This window comes from Drosophila navojoa, chromosome 5 (genome assembly GCF_054131105.1).
Source record: "Drosophila navojoa isolate 15081-1374.11 chromosome 5, UAZ_NAV_1.0, whole genome shotgun sequence".
NCBI lineage: Eukaryota > Metazoa > Arthropoda > Insecta > Diptera > Drosophilidae > Drosophila > Drosophila navojoa.
The window spans coordinates 12,126,317-12,146,910 of record NC_142893.1 but is presented as its reverse complement, the minus strand read 5'-3'; the positions used below and the strand labels follow the sequence as shown (position 1 = coordinate 12,146,910).

General features: G+C 37.8%; 2 protein-coding genes across 6 annotated transcripts in view; both read left to right on the top strand.

Moving 5' to 3' along the window:
• The window catches only part of LOC108655111 (odorant receptor 59b), an 82,749-nt gene that overhangs the window by 50,954 nt on the left and 11,201 nt on the right, over positions 1 to 20,594 (top strand). The window lies entirely within an intron of this gene.
• LOC108654597 (uncharacterized) lies at positions 70 to 18,799 on the top strand. 5 transcript variants are annotated; one of them, XM_089261659.1, is made up of 4 exons: positions 70 to 962; positions 17,322 to 17,453; positions 17,954 to 18,199; positions 18,264 to 18,799. In XM_089261659.1, the coding sequence occupies exons 2-4, from the start codon at positions 17,337 to 17,339 to the stop codon at positions 18,477 to 18,479; spliced, it is 579 nt and encodes a 192-aa protein (XP_089117785.1). In that variant the 5' UTR covers positions 70 to 962; positions 17,322 to 17,336; the 3' UTR covers positions 18,480 to 18,799. The 5 variants fall into 5 exon arrangements, with proteins under 5 accessions (XP_089117785.1, XP_089117786.1, XP_017961558.1 ...); XM_089261660.1 differs by lacking the exon at positions 70 to 962 and adding an exon at positions 2,703 to 3,023; XM_018106069.3 differs by lacking the exon at positions 70 to 962 and adding an exon at positions 2,707 to 3,013.

Here is a 20,594-nt window from a genome sequence, read left to right as displayed (position 1 = left end):
TCGGAGTCGGAGGCAGAGCTATTCAATGATGTATGCAAACTTTGTCTCAGTTGCTCTGGCCGCTTATCGTGACAAGACGTTTGGGTCAAATTGTTAGCCAGCTGAGCTGAGCTGAGGCATATCAATTCAGCTGTAATGCCATGTTGATTGTGGCTAACACACACACACTTATGCACACACACACAAGTGACCACAATTCAGTTGCCCAAATGGCTACACGTGTGCTCGTTGTCCAAGCATTTCGACTTGTGCCTACCCCAACCACAGAACTAACCACACACCCACACACTCACACACTCACACTCACACACACACACTCACACCCACTCACTTGTAACGCATTCGTCTGCGTTTGCAATTTAGTTCCTGGAAATCATTCCTATATTCATACAATTCGGGAGCAGCTTGGCCTGTGCCCAAATCGTATCACGTACGCTTTCAAACAATTATTGTCCTTGCCCACCCACACACAGAGACCCACTCACACCCACACCCACAGCCACACATTTATTATGCAACATGTCGTGAGATATACTCAAATTTGATTTGAGTCCTTGTCGCCATAAATTGAGGCTTGCAACTTTAATCAGCACATCGAGGATAGTTTCGATAGTTTCTCGATTTGTCCATAAATTTCGGCGTTACGCTCTGTTTGCGTTTTAATGGCCACGCAATTAAGACAAATCGCCATCCAAACGACCCAAATAGATTCAAATATTTTCAGAGCTGCTGTCCAATAAATAAACACACGCCTCTGGATGCCGCTGCCAGTGAAGCAAAGTTTCTAGACCAGTGAACAGTTCAATACCAAAAATACCAAAAAACAACAGTGGAAAAAAGAAACAACAACAACAACAATCAACAGAATTTATTATTCACAATTGTGTCGGTCATAGTGTATTCGTACTGTAACGTAGTAACGGACGTAACGAGCAGTCGAGCGTGAAACCAATTGCAAACAGGTAAACTATGAATGCAAATATTTGCAACATGCAGCGTCACACGCGGCGTATGAGTGATGCAGCCAATGACGATGACTCAACTGCAGCTGAGGCGGTCGCAAATCGGTTGACGGCTGCAACAGCAGCCGTAACAAGTCAACAAGTTCACTATTTAACACTGCGGTGTGACTATTGACGCAGTGAAAGTTGCTAATTGTTTGCCCAATATGCACTGCGCCGCGCACTGCAGCATTAGCTAACCGCTCTCGATTGCCGCATATGCGGAAAAGAAAGTCACAGCCGAGCGGCCCACTCAGTGGCCAATAGTCGCCCCACCAGCCTGCCCCGGCCAATACATTAATCGGTCAAGCGGCACAGCTCACGTACACAGGCACAGGCCAGGCACAGCTAATCAGCATGTCAGGCGGGCAGTCATGCGTAGTTATTACTGTAGCCAAAGCAGTTGCTGTTGCCACGAATGCCCTGTTGAAAGTGTTGAGAAGGGGTAGATAAGCTGAACGTAGTTAGTTATTGGCACTCTACTTTTATATACTAGTAATCTGACTTGAATATCAATTAAATAATTGATTAAAAATGTAAAAAAAAGTAAATAAATAAATAAACATATGTGTAGACGAAATTTTTAACTGGCACAGTATCATAGCTAAAATAAAATAATAATAAAAATATAAAAAAATAAATAAATATAAAATATAAAAATATAAAATATATAAATATATAAAATATATATTAAAAATTAAATAAAATAAATAAAACTGAAAGAAAAAGTAAAAAAAACTACAATAAATACAAAAAAATTTTATTAAAAAAATAAAAAATATATAACTAGAAAAAAGCAGTTCTTTTATAAACAAAAAAAAAATTAATAAACAAAAAAATGAATATATGTATATATATTTAAATTAAGTGTAAAATGAAAAAAAAAAAATTATTTTAAATTATATAGTTTGATTTACCATTTGGCAGTTTAGAAAAAAACAATTCTTTTATAAAAAAAAAAAAAAAAAAAAATAAAAATAAAAATATATATATATACATATGTATATATATTTAAATGAAGTGTAAAACGAAAGCACCAAATTATTTTCTTTTATATATAATTTGATTTACCATTTGACATTTTATCCCAGTTAATTATTTCACACACCTCAGTATATAATTAAGCTAAGGTACTACTTTAATTACATATTATTAATTGTGACTTTGTGTATTCTGATTTGCTTAATCTTTATTTGCAAACTGCCTATTTTATACCAAGGTATATAAAACATTGATTCATCAAATGTATACTCTGTGAGCATGCGAGTTGTTGAAAAGTAAATTGAAATTCTAATCACCATGTAGGGCATCTGCTAGTCTATCACACTCGCTACAAGCGCGCCTCAAACTATTCACACTTAAAGTCACAGCTGGCTAGTTGAGTACACAGTGCGAAATGGTTGCGAAAAGGCAACTGTAGAGCCAACTGCGCACGCGCGCAGGCCCCAAGTGTCTCACGGCTGCTTGGCTAGCTAAAACAGCTGAGAGACGCGCTCAGCGCTCAGACAGCTGCAGTGCTCTGTGTACTCTGTACACAAATGCCAGACCGTCTCGCTCTTTCTCTCTCTCACACACTATGCAAAAAATAAAATAAAAAACGTGTTAGACTACGCCGAGTGCGAAACTGAAATCGAAAACCCGCCAAGCGAGAGTCGCTTCGTCTCTGTTTGCTCTGTGCTTTGCCGGCTTTGACGTTGGCCAGGCTTATTTGAGTACCCGTAAGAGGCTCTCGAATACTCAGTTGCGAATTTCATACTAGCCGAGGCGGTCGTACGTGTGGGAGTTCGAATACATTTTGGCACATCAATTCGATTGATAAGCCACAGATCTAAGCCAAACGAGCAACGCGTTAAGTGTGTTAAGAAGTTTCATTCGCAGTCAAACGGAAATTACTCAAGTCAATATTAAGTGAAGTTCTGTGAGCAACTACGAAGAATCGAAGATAATCGAAATAAATACTTTGCGCAAATAGCAACACAAAGATGATCGAGCGACGCAGCCAACTGGATAAGGTAGGCAAAAGTAAATGAAACTCGAGTTGAGGCTGAAGCTAAGTACGGCCGAAACGAACTACAGTTCATTTGATTACGAACTTGATCTCAGCTTAACATTTGACTCTTGCCTGAGGTCAGGCTGGCAATTAATTTGAATTCATTTATCAAAAAATCTAAACGAAATTTAAAGACGACCTCAGAGCTGACATGTTATGTGGGGAGAGAGATAAGAAAATTAGAATATTTGATAGATATTATATAAGATGTATTATTATTATTTATTATTAAATGAGTAGTCAATTGCTTAACAATAATTTCATATCTTAATGCTTGCTTGATCTGCTTGACTGTACTTAAAGTAAAGCAATTCGTGAAGCATACTTCATCTAGGCATCTTCACAGTCTACAGTCTGCTGATAAGCCGGTTTCGTATTATTAACTGTTTTTTATTTATTTATTTAGTTTGTTCTTTTTTTTTTCGTATACATAGTGAGATCATGAGGCAAGAATTATGTTTCTTTTTCATTTTTCGTTTCTTTTCTTTATTTTCCTTATTGTCTCTCAATCTGTAGCCGAGTCTGTACTTGCCTTGGCTCTGGGCATGATTCAGTTTTCAGCTTGAGTCATTTGCATTTGCTGATGATAATGCTTTGAGAGACTGTGATAACTTTTGCTTTTCTTGGGCTCATCTTCAGGTTTAGTAGAATGCTGTGAGATTCTAATTAATGACGTGCCCCGTCCACCTGAGTTGCGTAACTCTGCGGCGAATCGCAGCTGCTGGCCGATATGAATAATTTATGGAGCTCAGAATTGATATCGAGTATATATGTATATGATTAATTCGACTGCGCTGCTGCTCGCCCTCCCCCTCTCTCCTGCTCCAGCAAGTGTTGGGCCACGTTACTTATACCAGCCACAACATTTATAATTATAAATAGCCCGAGCTGAGCTGGCCGAGCTCATTGAGGATGCTCGCAACGAATTTAAATTCTGTGCAGCGTCTTTGTTTAACGACTTCAATTCTTTTTTTCCGCTGATCGATATTTATATACAGATACTTTTATCGATCTGCACTCAATGGACGTCAGCACGCGCGTCACTTTCTGCCATTATTTCGTTCGGTCGCCGCCATTCACTTGGCTGCCTGGCCGGGCCTCTGTGCTCCACGTCACGTAAGCGCATGCACTCGAGCTGGCAATAGAACCTGGTAGCAGTAGCTAGTGGTAGCTAGGCAACAATTACTGCTATGCCAAGCCAATTGGAAGTTAGCATAAGTGGCTGCTACGAGCTGCCTTCTAGATGCTTGCTACGTCTCTCTGCTGGAGGAATGCACGTGCCAGGCGAGTGGAGTATGGAGTGGAGTATTCCACTTGATGCTCGACGAGGCACTCGTCGTCTCTGGTTTGTTTGCCCAGTTTGTTGATTTTAAATGAACGCCCGGCGCACTTTGCACAATTAAGCTAATAGGAAATAATCAGAGCCAGAGCACTGGGAAGCTGTCGAGATGTAGAAAACTCTGGCCATCAGCAGGAATAGACACAGTGTCTGGGAGAGAGAAATACATCCTTATAATCATATACTAAGCGCAAAGGCAAATTGAGTGGGAGGAAATTAGATTAGAATGGTGGAGAGACCCGACTACTCATATACCCTGCAGGCAGCTGAGAGATGTCAAGGAGAGGCTAACTAAAGATGTAAATAAGTATCTACTTGGACGTAATTAGATTAGGTGAGTTAAGGAATGCGACTTGCAAATACCCTGTAGCTAGATTTAGAAACCATGGATAGACCCTGCGAAGGGTTGAAAGGTATATATACAACAGCTAAAAGTAAAATGGAAAATTAGTTAGTTAGACTGAGATTATTGAAAAATTAAACTACAGATACCCAAGAGACTGCACTTAATATATATCATAAAATACAGGCCATATAAAAGAAGAGATAAGGAAAAGTTAGATGAGAATTGCCGATGAATTACTATTAAATACTTTATAGAACCGACCAAGTCTTAAGTTACCCATCAGCATACTCCACTGACCATCTCCAACAACTACAGGGTATACGAACAGTGAATAGCAACATTACAAGCACTGAGAGCTCTTCCTGACTATAGTCAGATAGTCGTACGCAGATGCTAGACAAAGTTCATTAACCAAGCGCAAAGCAATTAAACAAGTCACACAACTTGATGATTGACAGACTGACAGAGTGACAGACAGACAAGCTGGCCTAATCCCATCAGAGAAGTTGGCCAACGGCTTTTGATCGGATCTGAAGTTGATTTTATGAGAGGCAACACAAAACAATGTATTGCTACACATTGATTGTTGGCCCGGCTACTTGTACTGCCTAGTACTAGACGGAGCTTAAAACATGTTCTGTTCATGCATAGTCTTTAAACTTGGCTCCATTAAAGCCATTTCAAAATACATAATTATTATTTCATGCCGTGATTTGTTGTCAAGAGAAGTTTTCTGCAGATAAAATATGTCAAATTCCACATTATTATTTATGAAAATTATTTTTAGATCTGTATTTATTATAAAAAGGTCTCACTATTCATCACGCTTTAATGAGTTTTTTATGTACGAAAAAGGGAAGGGAATGGCATAATTAATATGTATTAAAATATGCATTGATTTATTTTGCACGTGCCGCATATTGAACATTAAGCAAATTACTTCTTTTGTTTTTTTCCCACTCTTTACTTTACATATGTACATAGAGTACTTACTTGTTATGCCCGCTCAGGAAATGTGAAGAGAGCATATTGGTTTAGCGTACAAAGGTGCTCTAAGTTCTATGCTTGAGTCTGTTGAAACATTGAAGGAGTTTATTTAGAATTTAGAGAGAGATACTTATATAATTGTCTGCATAGAGTTTGTTCAGTCTCTTAGGATACAATTACTATCCCTCAACATTTATGCCTTGGGCGAGCATCACGTCAGTCGACTACAGCTTTTAGTTTTACAAATTCTTGATCGGGTTTATTTAAATATGCACATTAATTACGGTCTGACTGAGACAAGTTGTAAATGGCAGAACATTTCTATAGAGTTTACTATGCTTTGTGTACCTACAAATTGTTTTTTTTACAGCAATCGCTGTCTGTGTGTGTGTGTGCACGTGGCGTCTGTGCCGCTGTGCGAGTGGCTGTACAATTAAATTATTGCAAATTAATTACATTGATTATTTGGGTATTAAGTGGCTGTCATTTCTGCGGCTGTTGCGGCAAATTACGGCGTGTGCACATCAATCTCTGTATGTGCCAGAGGGCAATACACACAAACACACACACAGACACATACATCTGCCTCTGTGTGTGGCAAATGTGATTGCTACTGAATACTATTAATTAGCTGCTTGATTTACGATGTGATTGATCCGCCCCCACTCCGCTCAACTTAGCTTAGCGTAATTGTAGTTTCACTTTTTATTGAGCGCACTTTATCTTCATCATCCCCCCGTGCGATTAAATATACTTAATTAAGTCCTTAAGTAGCTGCAATTAAGTGGTCAAAGTTAATTGAATCTACACTCGTTTACTGTTGTTGTTGTTGTTTCGGTTTGGTTTTGGTGTTGTTTGACTGTCTGGCAACTCCGCCCAGAACTGGAGCATTCCGCGCAAAAGTTGAAAGTCGTGGCAGAGAAAACACACACAAACACACACACACACACAGGCTGAATAAACAAATAGCGAATATGTGCATAAAGAAAAAGACAAGTAAAGCGGGCTAAAGCAAACAAATGATGCAAAACAAATTACAAAAGTTACTTCGAAGCTCGAACTCAACATTTTACAAGTTAAAGAAAACGAAGAGAACGCCAATAATAATAGAAATCAACATGTTCTAGAGGCCCTATACACACACACACACACACACACACACATCGATAACTAAACACATAATCATTTATCTTCAAACAATTGCGCCGTGTTTCTTACACGTGTTCGAGTTCAGGTTCAGGGCTTTGTAGTAAGTAGAGTTTTGCGACTGAGTAGGGCGACTCAGCTGCTCGCGGGGGGCGGGGTAGCTCAAAACAAATCCGACTATCTGCGTTACAGTTCGCGCTTTTCCGCAAAAAGTTCACGTTCGGCGACCGATGGCAACAAAAAAAGTATGAGAACAAGAATAATAACAAAGCAGTATAAGTAAATCAAAAATAAACGCGAAAGAAAATAACGCCACAGCAATAGCAACAACACAAGAAACCGAAACAGCAGCAGCTGAAGAGTGTGTGAGTGAGAGGGAGAGCGATAGCGAGAGGAGAGTAGTGGCAGCTGCATAAGCAAAGGCAGGCAAGCATAAGCAGAGAGGCAGAGTGGCAGAGCCAGCAGAGCGTCGACGAAGAGTGAGAGGCAGCGGCAAAGCGCAAATGAAATAAAAGCAAAACAGGTAATAAAATATAAAAAGCTGACCGTGAGCAATGTCAGGGGCTCATGGCGCTTAGGCGCCGTTCATTTGTTTGTTGCGTTTGGCCTGGGACTGAGCGCGAGTGTGACCAGAGTGTGCGGTGAAAAACCGTTCGACGCGAGCGCGCACACAAATTTATGCATTGTCAGCAGACAGAGAGACGCAGAGACAGACAGACGGGCAGACAGGCAGACGGATAGACGCGCAATGGAAACAATGAAACGGCAACAGCAGCCGGTTGAGTTAAATTCAATTTTACGCTCTGTGCCGCTCTGTGCTCTGTTATTTGGTTTCTAGTTCAAGTTTAGGGTCAATAACTGTCGATTGCATTTTAACTAAGTTGGTTTGGCCAGCAGCTGTTGCGGCTACTGTTGATTTACAATTTGTAAAATTGGCAAACAAACAGTTTACGACAGAAGCATAGAAAATGGCAGAGCGTTGAGCTCCGACTGAAGCTCAACAACGAAACGTGCACACTCTTTCCACTGACAATGGACGTGTCCAACATAACATGTGATAGCTAATAGCCAGTTCCCAAGTCTCGCTCATAAGCAAAGTTGTCTATGGACAACACTTTATCTTAACATGCAAATTGTTGTCAACAAAAGGCAAAAAAATTCAAGAGTTTGTCGATCTATTCGTCAGCCTGTTTATCTTTATCTGTGTGCAGGTATGAGTGCGCTTTTGTTTATCTTTTTGAAGAAGAGGGCGCGCTAAGTGAATCACGAGTAAAGAAAATGCTTTACAACAACAACGACAACAACAACACTAAGAGCAGTAGCCGCAACAGTAGCTCAGCCAGTTCAATGGGATTTGCGATTTACGAGCAGCTTTATTGCAGGTTCAATGCATCATCTATCTCTGTTTGCGAGAAATAAAACTAATGGAGATGCAGGTTAAAGGTTTAAAGCGCTCTAAGCGCACAAAACTCAAGCCAAACAACTAAATCGTTGAGTAGACGTGATATATGCATGCATAAATATACAAAGGCAGACAGCAAGATTTAAGACTTTTGAATAAATCTAGCAAGATTTCTGAAAAAATATTTACAAAAATTCTTAAATTTACATATACAAAAATAATAAAAAAAAAAAGAAGAAAAAGAAAACCTTAACTTAAATAAGATGATAAATGATATACGCATAAAAGTATAATTAATTATTTGGCAGATATTCTGCTTTTATTTCCATTACAACATGTAAAACTAGTCTTAGTCTCAGTCTTAGTTTTTGCCTTAGTCTCTTCCTATATTAATGTTAACCCTTTTCAGAAAAAAAAGAACCATTATTATATACATATGTTTAACCTAGGCCCTAGTATATTTCGAGAATCGAGCGGAAGAAATATATAAATAATATACTTAGCAAAATGAAAACTTTCCATCTAATCCAGTTTGGCTTCTTCATAAAATTTCTTTACACAACGTTATTAACGTTTATTTATAGCCCGATGACGTAATTGGAACACACAGCCATATCCGCATCCGCAACTTAAACAATTTCCCACCAATATGTTTTTTTTTTTCGTATTTTTGGTCGTTTTTCGGTCCCATTTATAAGGTTGAATGTCCTTTTTTGCCTAACTGGCTTAGCTGGCTTTCAACTGTTTCCGGCCTTTATTATGCTTATTGAATTAAATTTGTGTGCGCAACCTTTTCGCTCACTTTGTATGCGAATTCGTCCCACAAAATATGCTTGAAAAGGTTCTAATAAACTTTGGCAAATGAATGTCATGAACAGATATCCGGCTGGGAATATAGCTTAATATGTTGAAAGTTTTTTTATGTTTTGGTTGCCAGAAAGTGTTTTGCCGTAGTGTCCATAAATTTATATATTATTGTTACAAAGCTCATCAAAGTTTCTTATGATGAATCGAGTTTATCATTGTTGAAATGATACTATCGATAATTTTTAATGATGAACTTAAATTCGTTGAATTAAAGAGAATATTTTTAACAGTTACTAAGAACATTTATTATTGATTATTTTTTATTTATTTAAAAAGATCGATTGCCTATCGATAAATATAAATAGTATTAAGATATATTTTGAATATCTATATGATGAATATCTCCCTCAACTCATTAAACTCTCTTGAGAACTTTCTTAGGATCACTCCTAAATGGATCTCTTGAATTACTCACACCTGACTACAGGGCATTTCCTAGTCGACTCCCTTATAGGGTTTCGCGCTCATTTTGCCTTAGTCCCCCCGTTCGTAACCTTTTTTGGGTCTGCTTCGATTATCGCATCGCATAATTAAATATGCAGCTACGCTCGAGTTCAAGGTAGTTCCGGTATGATGATGGCAGGCAACGTAACTTACCTTGCTGCATATACATATACCCATGCATGTGTGTGTGTGTGTGTATATGCCAACTGTGCCATTAATTGTCGACCTCATCTGCAGCAATCAGAGGCTTAATGATGGAGTAGCATCGAGTTTGCGTAGAATGCGGCTGACAATCTTATATGTATGATCGTCGAGCCGTGTGGGCACCGACTGCGCTTGGCATTGTGGGCACCGAAAACTCGGTCAGTCGGGAGCTTCGCTCGTAAGGTGAGCAACTGAGATCTGTAAACGGGTTCACTGAACTTCGCTCAGTTACAAATCCAAGTCGAGTCGCTCGCCTGGGGCGCTGGACTTTAGGCGAACGAGCTGTAACCGAGGGCTGATTCTACTAGATATTAAGTAGCCGTTGTGTGTTGTATTTGCTTTAGGACTGGTAGAGGCATGATAGATCGGATTTCATCAAATCGATTGCAGTAAGTGTGTCAGTCCAGTCGATGCCAATTGCGCGGAAAGTAGAAAATCCACTTTTTGTCTGCCCCTCTCTGGCCCTGGCGCAGTGTAACGGCTGTTAAACCAGTTATTTGTGCTGCTGAGAAAGCGGCTCAAAGAAATTCTCTGCGCTGACGTTGACATCGCTGCCACGCTCAATTTCCCACTGCAAGCCGAAGCTCTATGACTGCAGTGCATTGCACAGTGTATAACAGTATAAGTGAGTGTGTGTGTGTGTACCTTAGTGATCAGCTGTCGCTTGAGCAGCAGCAACAGCTTCTGCTTCAGCTTCTGCTTCTGCCTCGGCTTCTGCTTCAGCTCCAGAACTGTGCTACGTGCTGAATATATGTAAGCAGCGCATGCGCTGCCCGACGTCAGTTGCTGCGCAGACGCGTTCATGTGCACTTCACGTTCACCGTTCGCCAGTTGACGTTATCGCCAATTCTGTATCGGTATAGTGTATCGATAGTGTTATATATATACACACACACACACACACACACACACACACTCAATAGCTGAATTCGCAAAATGGCAGCGCGCAGCGCCTATATCACAAACGAGGTGAGTTCTTCCTGCTTTGCCAAAACCGAAAAGATAACCCAGCCAAAAAGCAAGAGCATTAAATAATATTATAGCAGAAGTGAGCCAGCGGAGAGCCACTCAAGAGCCAACCGCTAATTAGTGCTGGCTCATTAAGAGCCCAGACACTGTTGAGCAAACTGTTTGCGACTCAGAAGCCAACAAACAGAAATTGTCGGTAACTGGAGCATGCTTGACAGATGGGCTGGCTGGCTGGCTGGCTGGCTCTGAGGCGCGCCAAATTCTTTATATTTTGCATAATTAATATAGACACATAAATGCAAACAACATCAGCTGAGGTCGCAGCTGAAATACATTCCCTAGTCGTGCCCGAAAAACCCGTTTTAACACTTTTGCTCTTTAGCCACTGCCAGTTCTGTCTGGGAAAAGTTTTACCCACCAACAACGGGCAAAGCAGCAAAAGTTGGCTTTATCTTCATAATTAGTATGAAATTAGTATTAATTTTGCAACAGCCAAACGTAAACAGCTGCAGGGCGCAGAGCAACAACAAAATCAATAGCAATAGAAATGAAAATGAAAATGAAAATGAAAATAGAAAGTAACAAAATAAAAACAAAAACAAAAGCTGAAACTGAAACGGAAATGGAATGAGCTCGAGGTGTTTGCTCGCCCTGCAGCTGTAAATATTAAATTCAAATTTCATTGGAATCACAATTGAGAAGCTGTGCTGAAATGTTATCAAAATTAATTAGATTTAAATGGGAAAGCCATTGAAAATATTGGAAAGTCGAACAAATTTCTTGGTCTGCTGACGGCGCCCTTAGCAATAATTAGTTTCTAGTAAATGGAATTAGTTCAGAGTCCTTCTTTCACTGAATATAACTGACAACTATTCAACTCATATAAGGTAATTTACATTCAATTATCTAATAAACTCGCTACTTGTTGATCTTTTTTTGAACTTGAACTTCACGAACCTTGGCTGGGCTTTAAACAAGTTTTAATTTGAGTTAAGAGTGCAACAGTTTTCTTATACAATGCTGCATATAAATAGAAATGAATATATTTATTGTGGAATATATGAATACACACATTTATATATATATAGAAGAACTAAGCATATATCATAAGGCTTTTATTTAAATTCTTTTAGTTTAATTTTTATAGTATTCTTTTTTAATAATTTACTTTTGTATATTTTAATGTATGTATTTTTTTTAATTCTGTGTTTATTATTATTATTATTTTTTTTTTTATATAAAATATTTTGTATTTAATTTTACTAGGTATATTTTAAAGTGTTGCATTCTTATATATATTTTTAATACATATATTTTTTAATTTACTGTTTTATATTTTATTTACAAATATTATTATTATTATTATTATTATTATTATTATTATTATTTTATATAAAATATTTTATATTTAATTTTTTATATGTATTTTTAATACATATATTTTTTAATTTACTGTTTTATATTTTTTTTTACAAATATTTTGTTTTGTTTATTATAGACATTTTTTATATTTATATTTTCAGTTTTTTTTTATTTTCATTTTCATTTTTGTTATATTTATATAGTCTTTTTTTTTTTCATTTTTTGTGTACAAATCTGGAATCTGTAAAAATTGTGAATTTTAAGCCTTGTTTATGTTTTGATTCTCTGCGGCTTTCCTCTTTGCATTGACTTTATTTTCGCTTCACGATTAAATAATAATCCGATTGCGGTTTCTTATGAAAGTTGTTTTACATAAGTTGACTTTTGTATCGAAAGCGTGCACAAGCGTGAGCGGGTAATCAAAAAGTTCTGCTAGTGATTGATTAGTTGCTCCTCTTATATAAATACATAAACTAAAGCTCGAAGCTAATCCATAGATTAAGCACAATCCCTCAGCAATGTGAACCAAGAAACTATATTCCCACACACTAAGCTACAATTATATCTCTATAAGACCATCTGATAAATAATCTTTATTGCTGATAATTGCAACTATAGCATTAATAATAAACAGCTCCACGCTTGCCATATATGTACGTATTCATGTGCAAGCTAAGAAAAGATATTATGAATTGACTAAAGATTAGCAGAAACTACGATACTGCGAACACAAATGAACACAAAGTCACGATCTCAGTAGTTTATAGAGCTTATTATATGCACAGTCTATTATTCATTATATCAGCCAAACTGGCTGTCATTTATCTCAGTAGTAAGAGCACGTTGAGAACTAGATTAAAATGAATGAAACACGCGCTTAAAGCCAAAATATAACCACAAATTTCGAATGAGTTGCACATTTGATTGCACAGCTCTGCCAATTACACAGGTCAACACAATTGAGATTGAGTTTTATATAACTGACATTAGAGTGTGCGGCCAGAATGTCAAGTAGACTCAGCCAGAAGTGGAGTAGTACTTAATCAATTTCAATTTCTATATGAATTTCGAGCTCTGGCCTATGGCTATAATCGCCAGCTCGCTTGCCAAATGCTGTTAGCCTGTTTAAATTGCGTTAGCCAACGTGCTTCCTCAGAGTTGCCTGAAACCAAACTAGATTCAATTTATTTTTATGAGCTTCGCACCTAAACAATAGAAAAATATTTAAATTGTTATTTTAAAATACCTCAAAGCGTTTGCTTCTGCATTAGTGTGTGTGTGAGTGAGTGTGTGTGTGTGTGCAAAATAATTAATATTTATTAACACTCGCCAAACAAACGTCAAGCAGATGAAACTTTGGCTGCCGCCACAAAATCTTTGATGAAACAATATATTCACATAAATGTGTCACAGATTTAATAGACCAAGACAGAATAACTCTCTCTCTGTGTGTGTGTGTGTGTGCGTGTTTATGGTCTGCTCTTGCATATCCTAGCAGATCAGACTAAATAACGTGCCAGACAGCTATCTATCCACTTTGCATTATGTGTTTACCACGCGATTTTAGCTCTGTTTGCACTTTGAATATTTGCCAAAGCTATTTTTCTTCCTCTTCCTCTTTTTTTATTTTTTTGAGCAAGAATAACAAAAGATTTTTGCGCGTTGGGTAAACAAAATGTCACAGTCGGAGCCAAGTAAACAGTAAACAACGGAAAAAAGAACGACAAACACAAATATGAAAACTCACACGCTGCAGCTGGAAGCGAGTTATAGAGCTGCCCGGCGGAAAACGGTGCGTATGCGCTGCACATTACGTATACGCACCCCGTGCCGCAAAATGTAAGCACTTTGCTGTCAAGCATTGTTGTAGTCTTGGGCTTAGCCAAAATTTCATTTGCAAAACTCACAATAAATTCAAATTAAATATGAGAAAGACAAAAGCAACTCAAATGGTAAAACTCTTTGTGTGTGTGTGTGTGTGTGTGTGTGCGTGTGCATAAGCTGTTTGGGTAAATAGTTTAGTAAAAACAATTCCCTAGTAACCAACTGGAGTTGGCAAAGCTCTATACAAACTTTCTGTGCACTCGCCCAGGACGCCCTGAAAATGCCATTTGTAGTTTTGCATTCACAGACTTTGCATTGCTTTGCCCAGCAAAATCTTTCTAATTAGACGCAACAAGAGACTGTTTGCTGTGCATTGATTGTGGAGAGGGGAGGGGCAAAGGGAGACGACTGCATTCGACAGACTTTACAACTGATTGGACTCCATTATATATGGATAATAGTTTTTTCACACACACACACACAGACACAAACACAATCCGTAATCATATGGCATAAATACGATGCCAAATGCAGTCTTTGATTTCATTTTCAGTCCTTGCCTTCTGAGCCACAAAATGCAAGCCAAGCAACAACTTTGTTGCCCACTTAAAATGTGCATAATAATAACAGAAAGCAAAAACGAAAAAGAATATATATAAACATAAAAAAATAAAAATAAGAAAACTTTAAAACAAATGGCAAAGCCACTCACTGCCAGCTCAGCCAGCTGCCACGCCCAACTCCAGCAACCAACTCAATTTAGTCTTAAGCCCGCATACATAAATGTCAGTTGTGTTTGCTGTCCTCTGCTCGTTTGGGTAATTGCAAGTGGGGTATATGGGTTTTTGGGTTTATTGCTTCTGCATGAACTATAGATGATAAGACCTAAAGTAAAGGCTTGGCATTTGATATTTAAGTATTTTTATGCAAACAGTCCATTAGCTTTGCTGCTTAATAGGAGCGTTTGATGGTGTTGAATAGAGTAGGACTGGCTGAAACTTGTTTTTGATAATTGCGGCCAGGTGATATCGTTTTAAGAACATTTAATGCTAGATTTTTAAATATCTAAAGTGAATTTGCACGAAACAAACTGGATCTAAGTGTGAAATGTTAAGAGTCCAGTCTAAATTCCTAATATATATAATATATGTATATTGCTGCACTCATACCTTAAACAACCCTTCAACCCTGAGCGTGCATAAAACAGCCGCTTATAGCCGCTTCAAACATTTTTTGTTGCCTTGTTGCTGTTATTGCCTGCATATTAACCCTCCTCAAGCATTGTCGCTTGAGTGATTCACACAGATTTTTTTGTTTGTTTTTGCTCTCTCTTGATTTATGCATTTCCTAAATGAATGTTAATAATTTCCACATTTAACTGTTCAATGTTTTTTTATTTATTTTTTTTTTATTTATTTGTTGGCTTTTATTTTGGGCTGTTTTTTGTTTTGATTTGTGTTTAGTTTTTGCGTTTTGTTTTTGAGGCAAAAAGAATCTTTTGAGCCAGTCCAGTCAAGGGTCAGGGTTGGAGCCAACATTTGCCTAATTATTTATTTAATTGCCCAGCTAGAGTTGATGCTTTATTGTTTTTGTTTATGCGCCCGACGATTCGTGTCAAGGCCGTGACAGAATCTTCAAGACGCGTGTTTGAAAAACAACTTCAACAATTGTACAATTAGACTTGGCATAGTTAGCAGCATGGCCAGGCCAAGCTGTGCAAAGTCAGTGCCGCTTGACAAATGCTCCGTGCCACAGCGCCTGTTGTTGCAGCTGATGTTGCAAACGCAATCGGCCATATAAACGGCGACAAGAGTTAACAAACTGAGGCGTGGAGGCGTTCGAGCGTGAAATACTTGTGTATATATGCATATATGTGTATGTGTGTGTGTGCATGTGCTTTATATGTTTGGTTTATTGACTGTCGCTACTTAAGGCTGACCTGTGAACTTGCGGTCTATAAATTGTTTGTCTATATGTTGACAAATGTAAGCACTCTAAGTTATATAGATAAAGCAAACAACATTATAATACATTTTAGATTAAATTAAATATAGATTTATAAACTATAAAAAAGCAATCAATAGGCATGCAAATAAATTAGAAATTAATAGGCTATAAATTAAAAATATATAAGCAATAAATGTTGACAAAGGTTAATAAATTAAATATATAGACATACCTACTTAGAAATAAAAACATATAAAACAATAAAAAAAAAAATTTTAAAAAAAAAAAAACAAATTTATTCTGCATTTAATTTCATTTTTATTCATACAATAAAAATTTATTTTGCATTTATTTTCATTTTTATTCATTGTATCAAGCATCACAGATAAATAAAAAATATATGAAAAAAATAAGAGAATTAAATATATTTATACATAAATAAATACAGATATATATAACAATGAATGAAAATAAATACAAAATAAATTAAATCCCCACAGAGAAGCTAAAATATATAGACAATAAAAAAAGAAAAATGTATATATAAGAACCTTTAATAATTACAGTATATTAAGACATAAATAAACAAAAATATAAGAACAATTCTACTAAGAAAAAAAGTAAAAACAAATTTAAATAGATGTAAATTAAAACACATCTTAATTATGATACAGACAAATTTATACTCTAGTTTGCATATATTATAAGCGTGTGCGCCTATAAAAATAATACACAAGAAATTAAAATAATTTTAGAATTAATTTAAAACCGAGACAAAAATAGATAAATAAATCAAGCAAACAATTTACATTTTCCCCTGGCGCTGCTGAAGGTGCTGCAGCGTGTTATTGCTCATACGCCGCTTGGTCACTCGCCTTGGCCGAGCGTCTGCTGTTGTTGCTTTGCGGCGGCTTTCGAAACAGATTTAAGTGCGCGGAAAATGTGCGGGCTGTGGAAAAACTTGCTGCTTGATACACATGAAGCAGCAGCCGTAGCAGCCGTAGCAGAAAAACAAAACTGGTTACGCCTGGCAAACGCCACGCGGCAAGTTGGCCTTGTGCTAATCCACATTTCAGAATCCCAGCCGCAGTAACAGCAGCAGCAGCAGCAGCAACAGCAGTTTGCGAATTCTCCAATGAAATCATGAGCAAAAACCCATTTGGCTCACAGAACGTGGTTGGCGGCTCAATCGCAACGATCGCAGCGATCGGCATCAACTTGACTTTGAGTTTCGTTATTTTGGTGCCATAATTGCAATCGCAGTGCTTGTGCAAGATCAATGTGCTAGCAGTCAAATTAAGACAAATTAAAGCGACTATTTAATTGACGCCAATGACATTCGACAATGATGTACGTTTAAGTGTGTAAACATCCTTAGTGGATATGCCAAATTAATCAAGTTGTTTGGTTTTCTCTTCTAACGACTCTTGCAGATAATTATCACAGCCATGGACCGTTTCGTATGGTTTGTGCTGCTGGTGGTCATGACGCACCTGGTCACGGAATTCACACGTGTCACCGGCTATGCGAGAGGACAGCGACAGGAACTGGTGCTAATCAACGATGTGAGTAAGAGAATTCCATTAAATCAGACCCCAAAGACTCCCTGTAGAAATGAAAATTTTCGTTGCATACTTTTGAGCGCAATGCGAAATATATTGAGAGATGCTTAAGAGAGTTGAGCTGAGAACGTTTAGTGTGTAACCTTGACTTATATAATGTGCTCTTTACACTTATCAATGCATAAATTGATTTACTAAGATCTTAGTCATGTACAAATTAATAATATGAAAAAATACTCTAACAAGACTTTGATAAACTTGATTCATGAATAAACACTTCATACATTTGCAATTAAAATGCACTTAAGCTCACTGTAAACCAGTTTCTATCTAAAACAATACCCATTAATTCAATTGAAGTGCCGTTAATAGAGTTTATTATTCATTCATATTAATGGTTTAACTAGAATAACTAAACTATTTTAAATACGTATATAAATCTATATTATCCCCAAATGCAGCTTTCATGATTGTATTAATGCGTTTATTAATGCCAATTTCAGACACTGCTGAAGCCGATGCCCGTGCAGAATATGCTGCTCTATCCGAGCCATGATTACGCGCAGTATGACAGGCCTCAGTCCGCCGTGGGGGGCGGCCACAGCATACAGCAGAATGCCGCGCTGGTGTTTGGGGGTCTGGGCGGCGGCAGTGGAGCGACGAACGGTGCCATTGTTGCGGGCAGCAATGCAGCTGAATCGAGCTTTCCGTTCTTCAGTCTACGGCCGTTAATTGACAGCATTTTCGACGTAAGCTAAGTGCCTGATGCAAATCCAACTCGTTGGCTAATCAGCTATTTACCATTCCCTGCAGATACCCATATCCACTTTGCGAGCCGTCAACACCCTGGTGGGCCGCCTCACGGGCAGCTATCGCCAGGCCTCGGAGGGTGTGGAGAAGTCGGTAACTATCGGAGCGGACGAGCCACTCCGGCTGCCAGCGGGTCATCCGCCAGCGATGCCCGGCAATTTTCGGCTATCCACCACGGGCAACGCTGAGCGTCAACAAATGCGCGAGGAGCTGGCGTAGTGGCAGTACTTGACATTTACCTTTACTTTTACGTCTACGTTTACGTTAACGTTTACATTTATTCGTAATTAGTTCGTAACTCAACTTTGACCTTAGACCAAACAAAGGGCAAGGCGCACACGTTTCTCAATGTTGTGTTTAATGGGCATTTCTATGTGTTAGCTGAAAGTCTTAACTGTATTAGTGTGAGTGTCTTTACTTGTGCATGTGTATGTGTGAATGTATGTGTTTCTTTTTTAATGTTTAGCTCTTAGATGTTTTCGTTGTGATATATGTAAAATTGTTGTAAGTCTAATTTAATTGTATTTATAAAAGAAAAAGCATTAAAAAAAATATGTGTAAACAAAAATTAATGTATTTTGATGTAATGTGTTTCTCATGCAGCTTCAAAGTGTGTTTGAATACGTGTTGTAACTGCAAAGTATTTTTGAAAATAAAATAATGTTTTATGCCTGAAATGCTTGATTTTTCACTTAAGCTAAGTCTGTGTAAAGTTTAAAGACTTTTCACTCAAGAAATTCACTCATTAAACATTTAAGTTTTATGAAAACCTTGAAAGCTTACTTCATACTTGATATAAATAAATCTATATGGATATTTTAATATGATTATGCACCTTTGTAAACAAATATTTATATATATTTTCACAAGAGCCTTGCCTAATAAATTCAATGGAATTGTTGCCCATTATTTTGCATGGGCATTTTCTTTTGCCGCCTAAATGTAGGCAACGCTTTTTGTTATTATAATTAATTCATGCAAAATGTCGGGCGAAAGAGCGTAGCATACTTTTGCGCGTCGCATAAAAATGTCAACAGCTTTTACACTGAAGAAAACAAGAAGAAAAGAAAACGAAATGGCCGCAGCAAGAATGTCAACAGCCTGCGGCTGTCCATATCAGCGGGGCGTCTGTCAGTCATCAAGAAATCAATCTTTAAACATTTCCGAGAAGCCAATTCACTAATAACACCTAAAAGATTAAAGGCGTTGTCGCAAAAAAAATAATATATAAATATATATATAGGAAATTCATTGAATATATTTTTGATGAAATTTCATGTATATATATATTTTTTTTGACAAATGCTAAAGACAAATTAGGTGCACAAAAAGAGAAAAAGTCATTAGGCAAATTCTGATATAACTTTTCCATTATAAATATTTGTTCAAACTTGTTTATCGATCCAATTAAAAACAAATCAGATATTAGTTAATGTATAAGTAAATCTCTATTTAAAGCTTAAACTCGCCGCGTTGTGAATCAATTAGGCAAACGCGTTTCACAAATTTTCCAATGTCAGTGACTAATGATTGGAATTACTCAGGGGTTGCTTTGGGCAAATAACTTGAATTAATATTGAGAAATTAAGCTCAAGTCAAATAGCAATTGAGGGACCACACGCGCCAATGAATCGGACCAGCGCCCGGCTTGAGCCTTTGCTGCCATCGAATTCGGCGCATTTAATTAGAATTATATTTGTGAATACGGCCCTTTTCTGGGCATTTGATTTCGCTCACGCATTTCACAACAATTTGGCCAGCACGTGCTCCCACGCTGCCTGGTCGCTCGGATCGAGCAAAAGTCGCTAGGAGAGTCGTGTGGCTGTCATTTGAATTTTTAATGAGCGCTTATTAGTAGAAGAAAGCAAAAAAAATAGAAGAAAAGAAAAGAACCATTCAGCAGACTAACAAAGCCTGTTTGCTGCTGCATAAAGATATAAATAGATATATATATATCCATTTGGCCATTTGGCCATTTGCTCATTTGCCTATTTAATTTGTTATCTGGCAGGGCAAGGCTTAAAGTGCAGAGTCCATCAGCAGCAAGTGGCACACACACACACATGCACACCCATTTAAAAGTCCATCATCCACACTCAGTGAAGAACTTCAATGCGACCGCAATGGAAACTGAAGCGAAGCGTATTAAGCGTCAACCGCATCTTTATGGTCAGCTATAGTCGGCCCGAGACCCGAAATAAAAGCTCTGCGCTCAAGTGATATAATGGAGCCGTAACCGGTCTGCAGTGCAGCCACTGGGGCGTATGCGTAATTGCAGCACAGTCCCAGCCCCAGCCCCAGCCAAAGAGCCAAAAAGTTCATATACTATAGAGT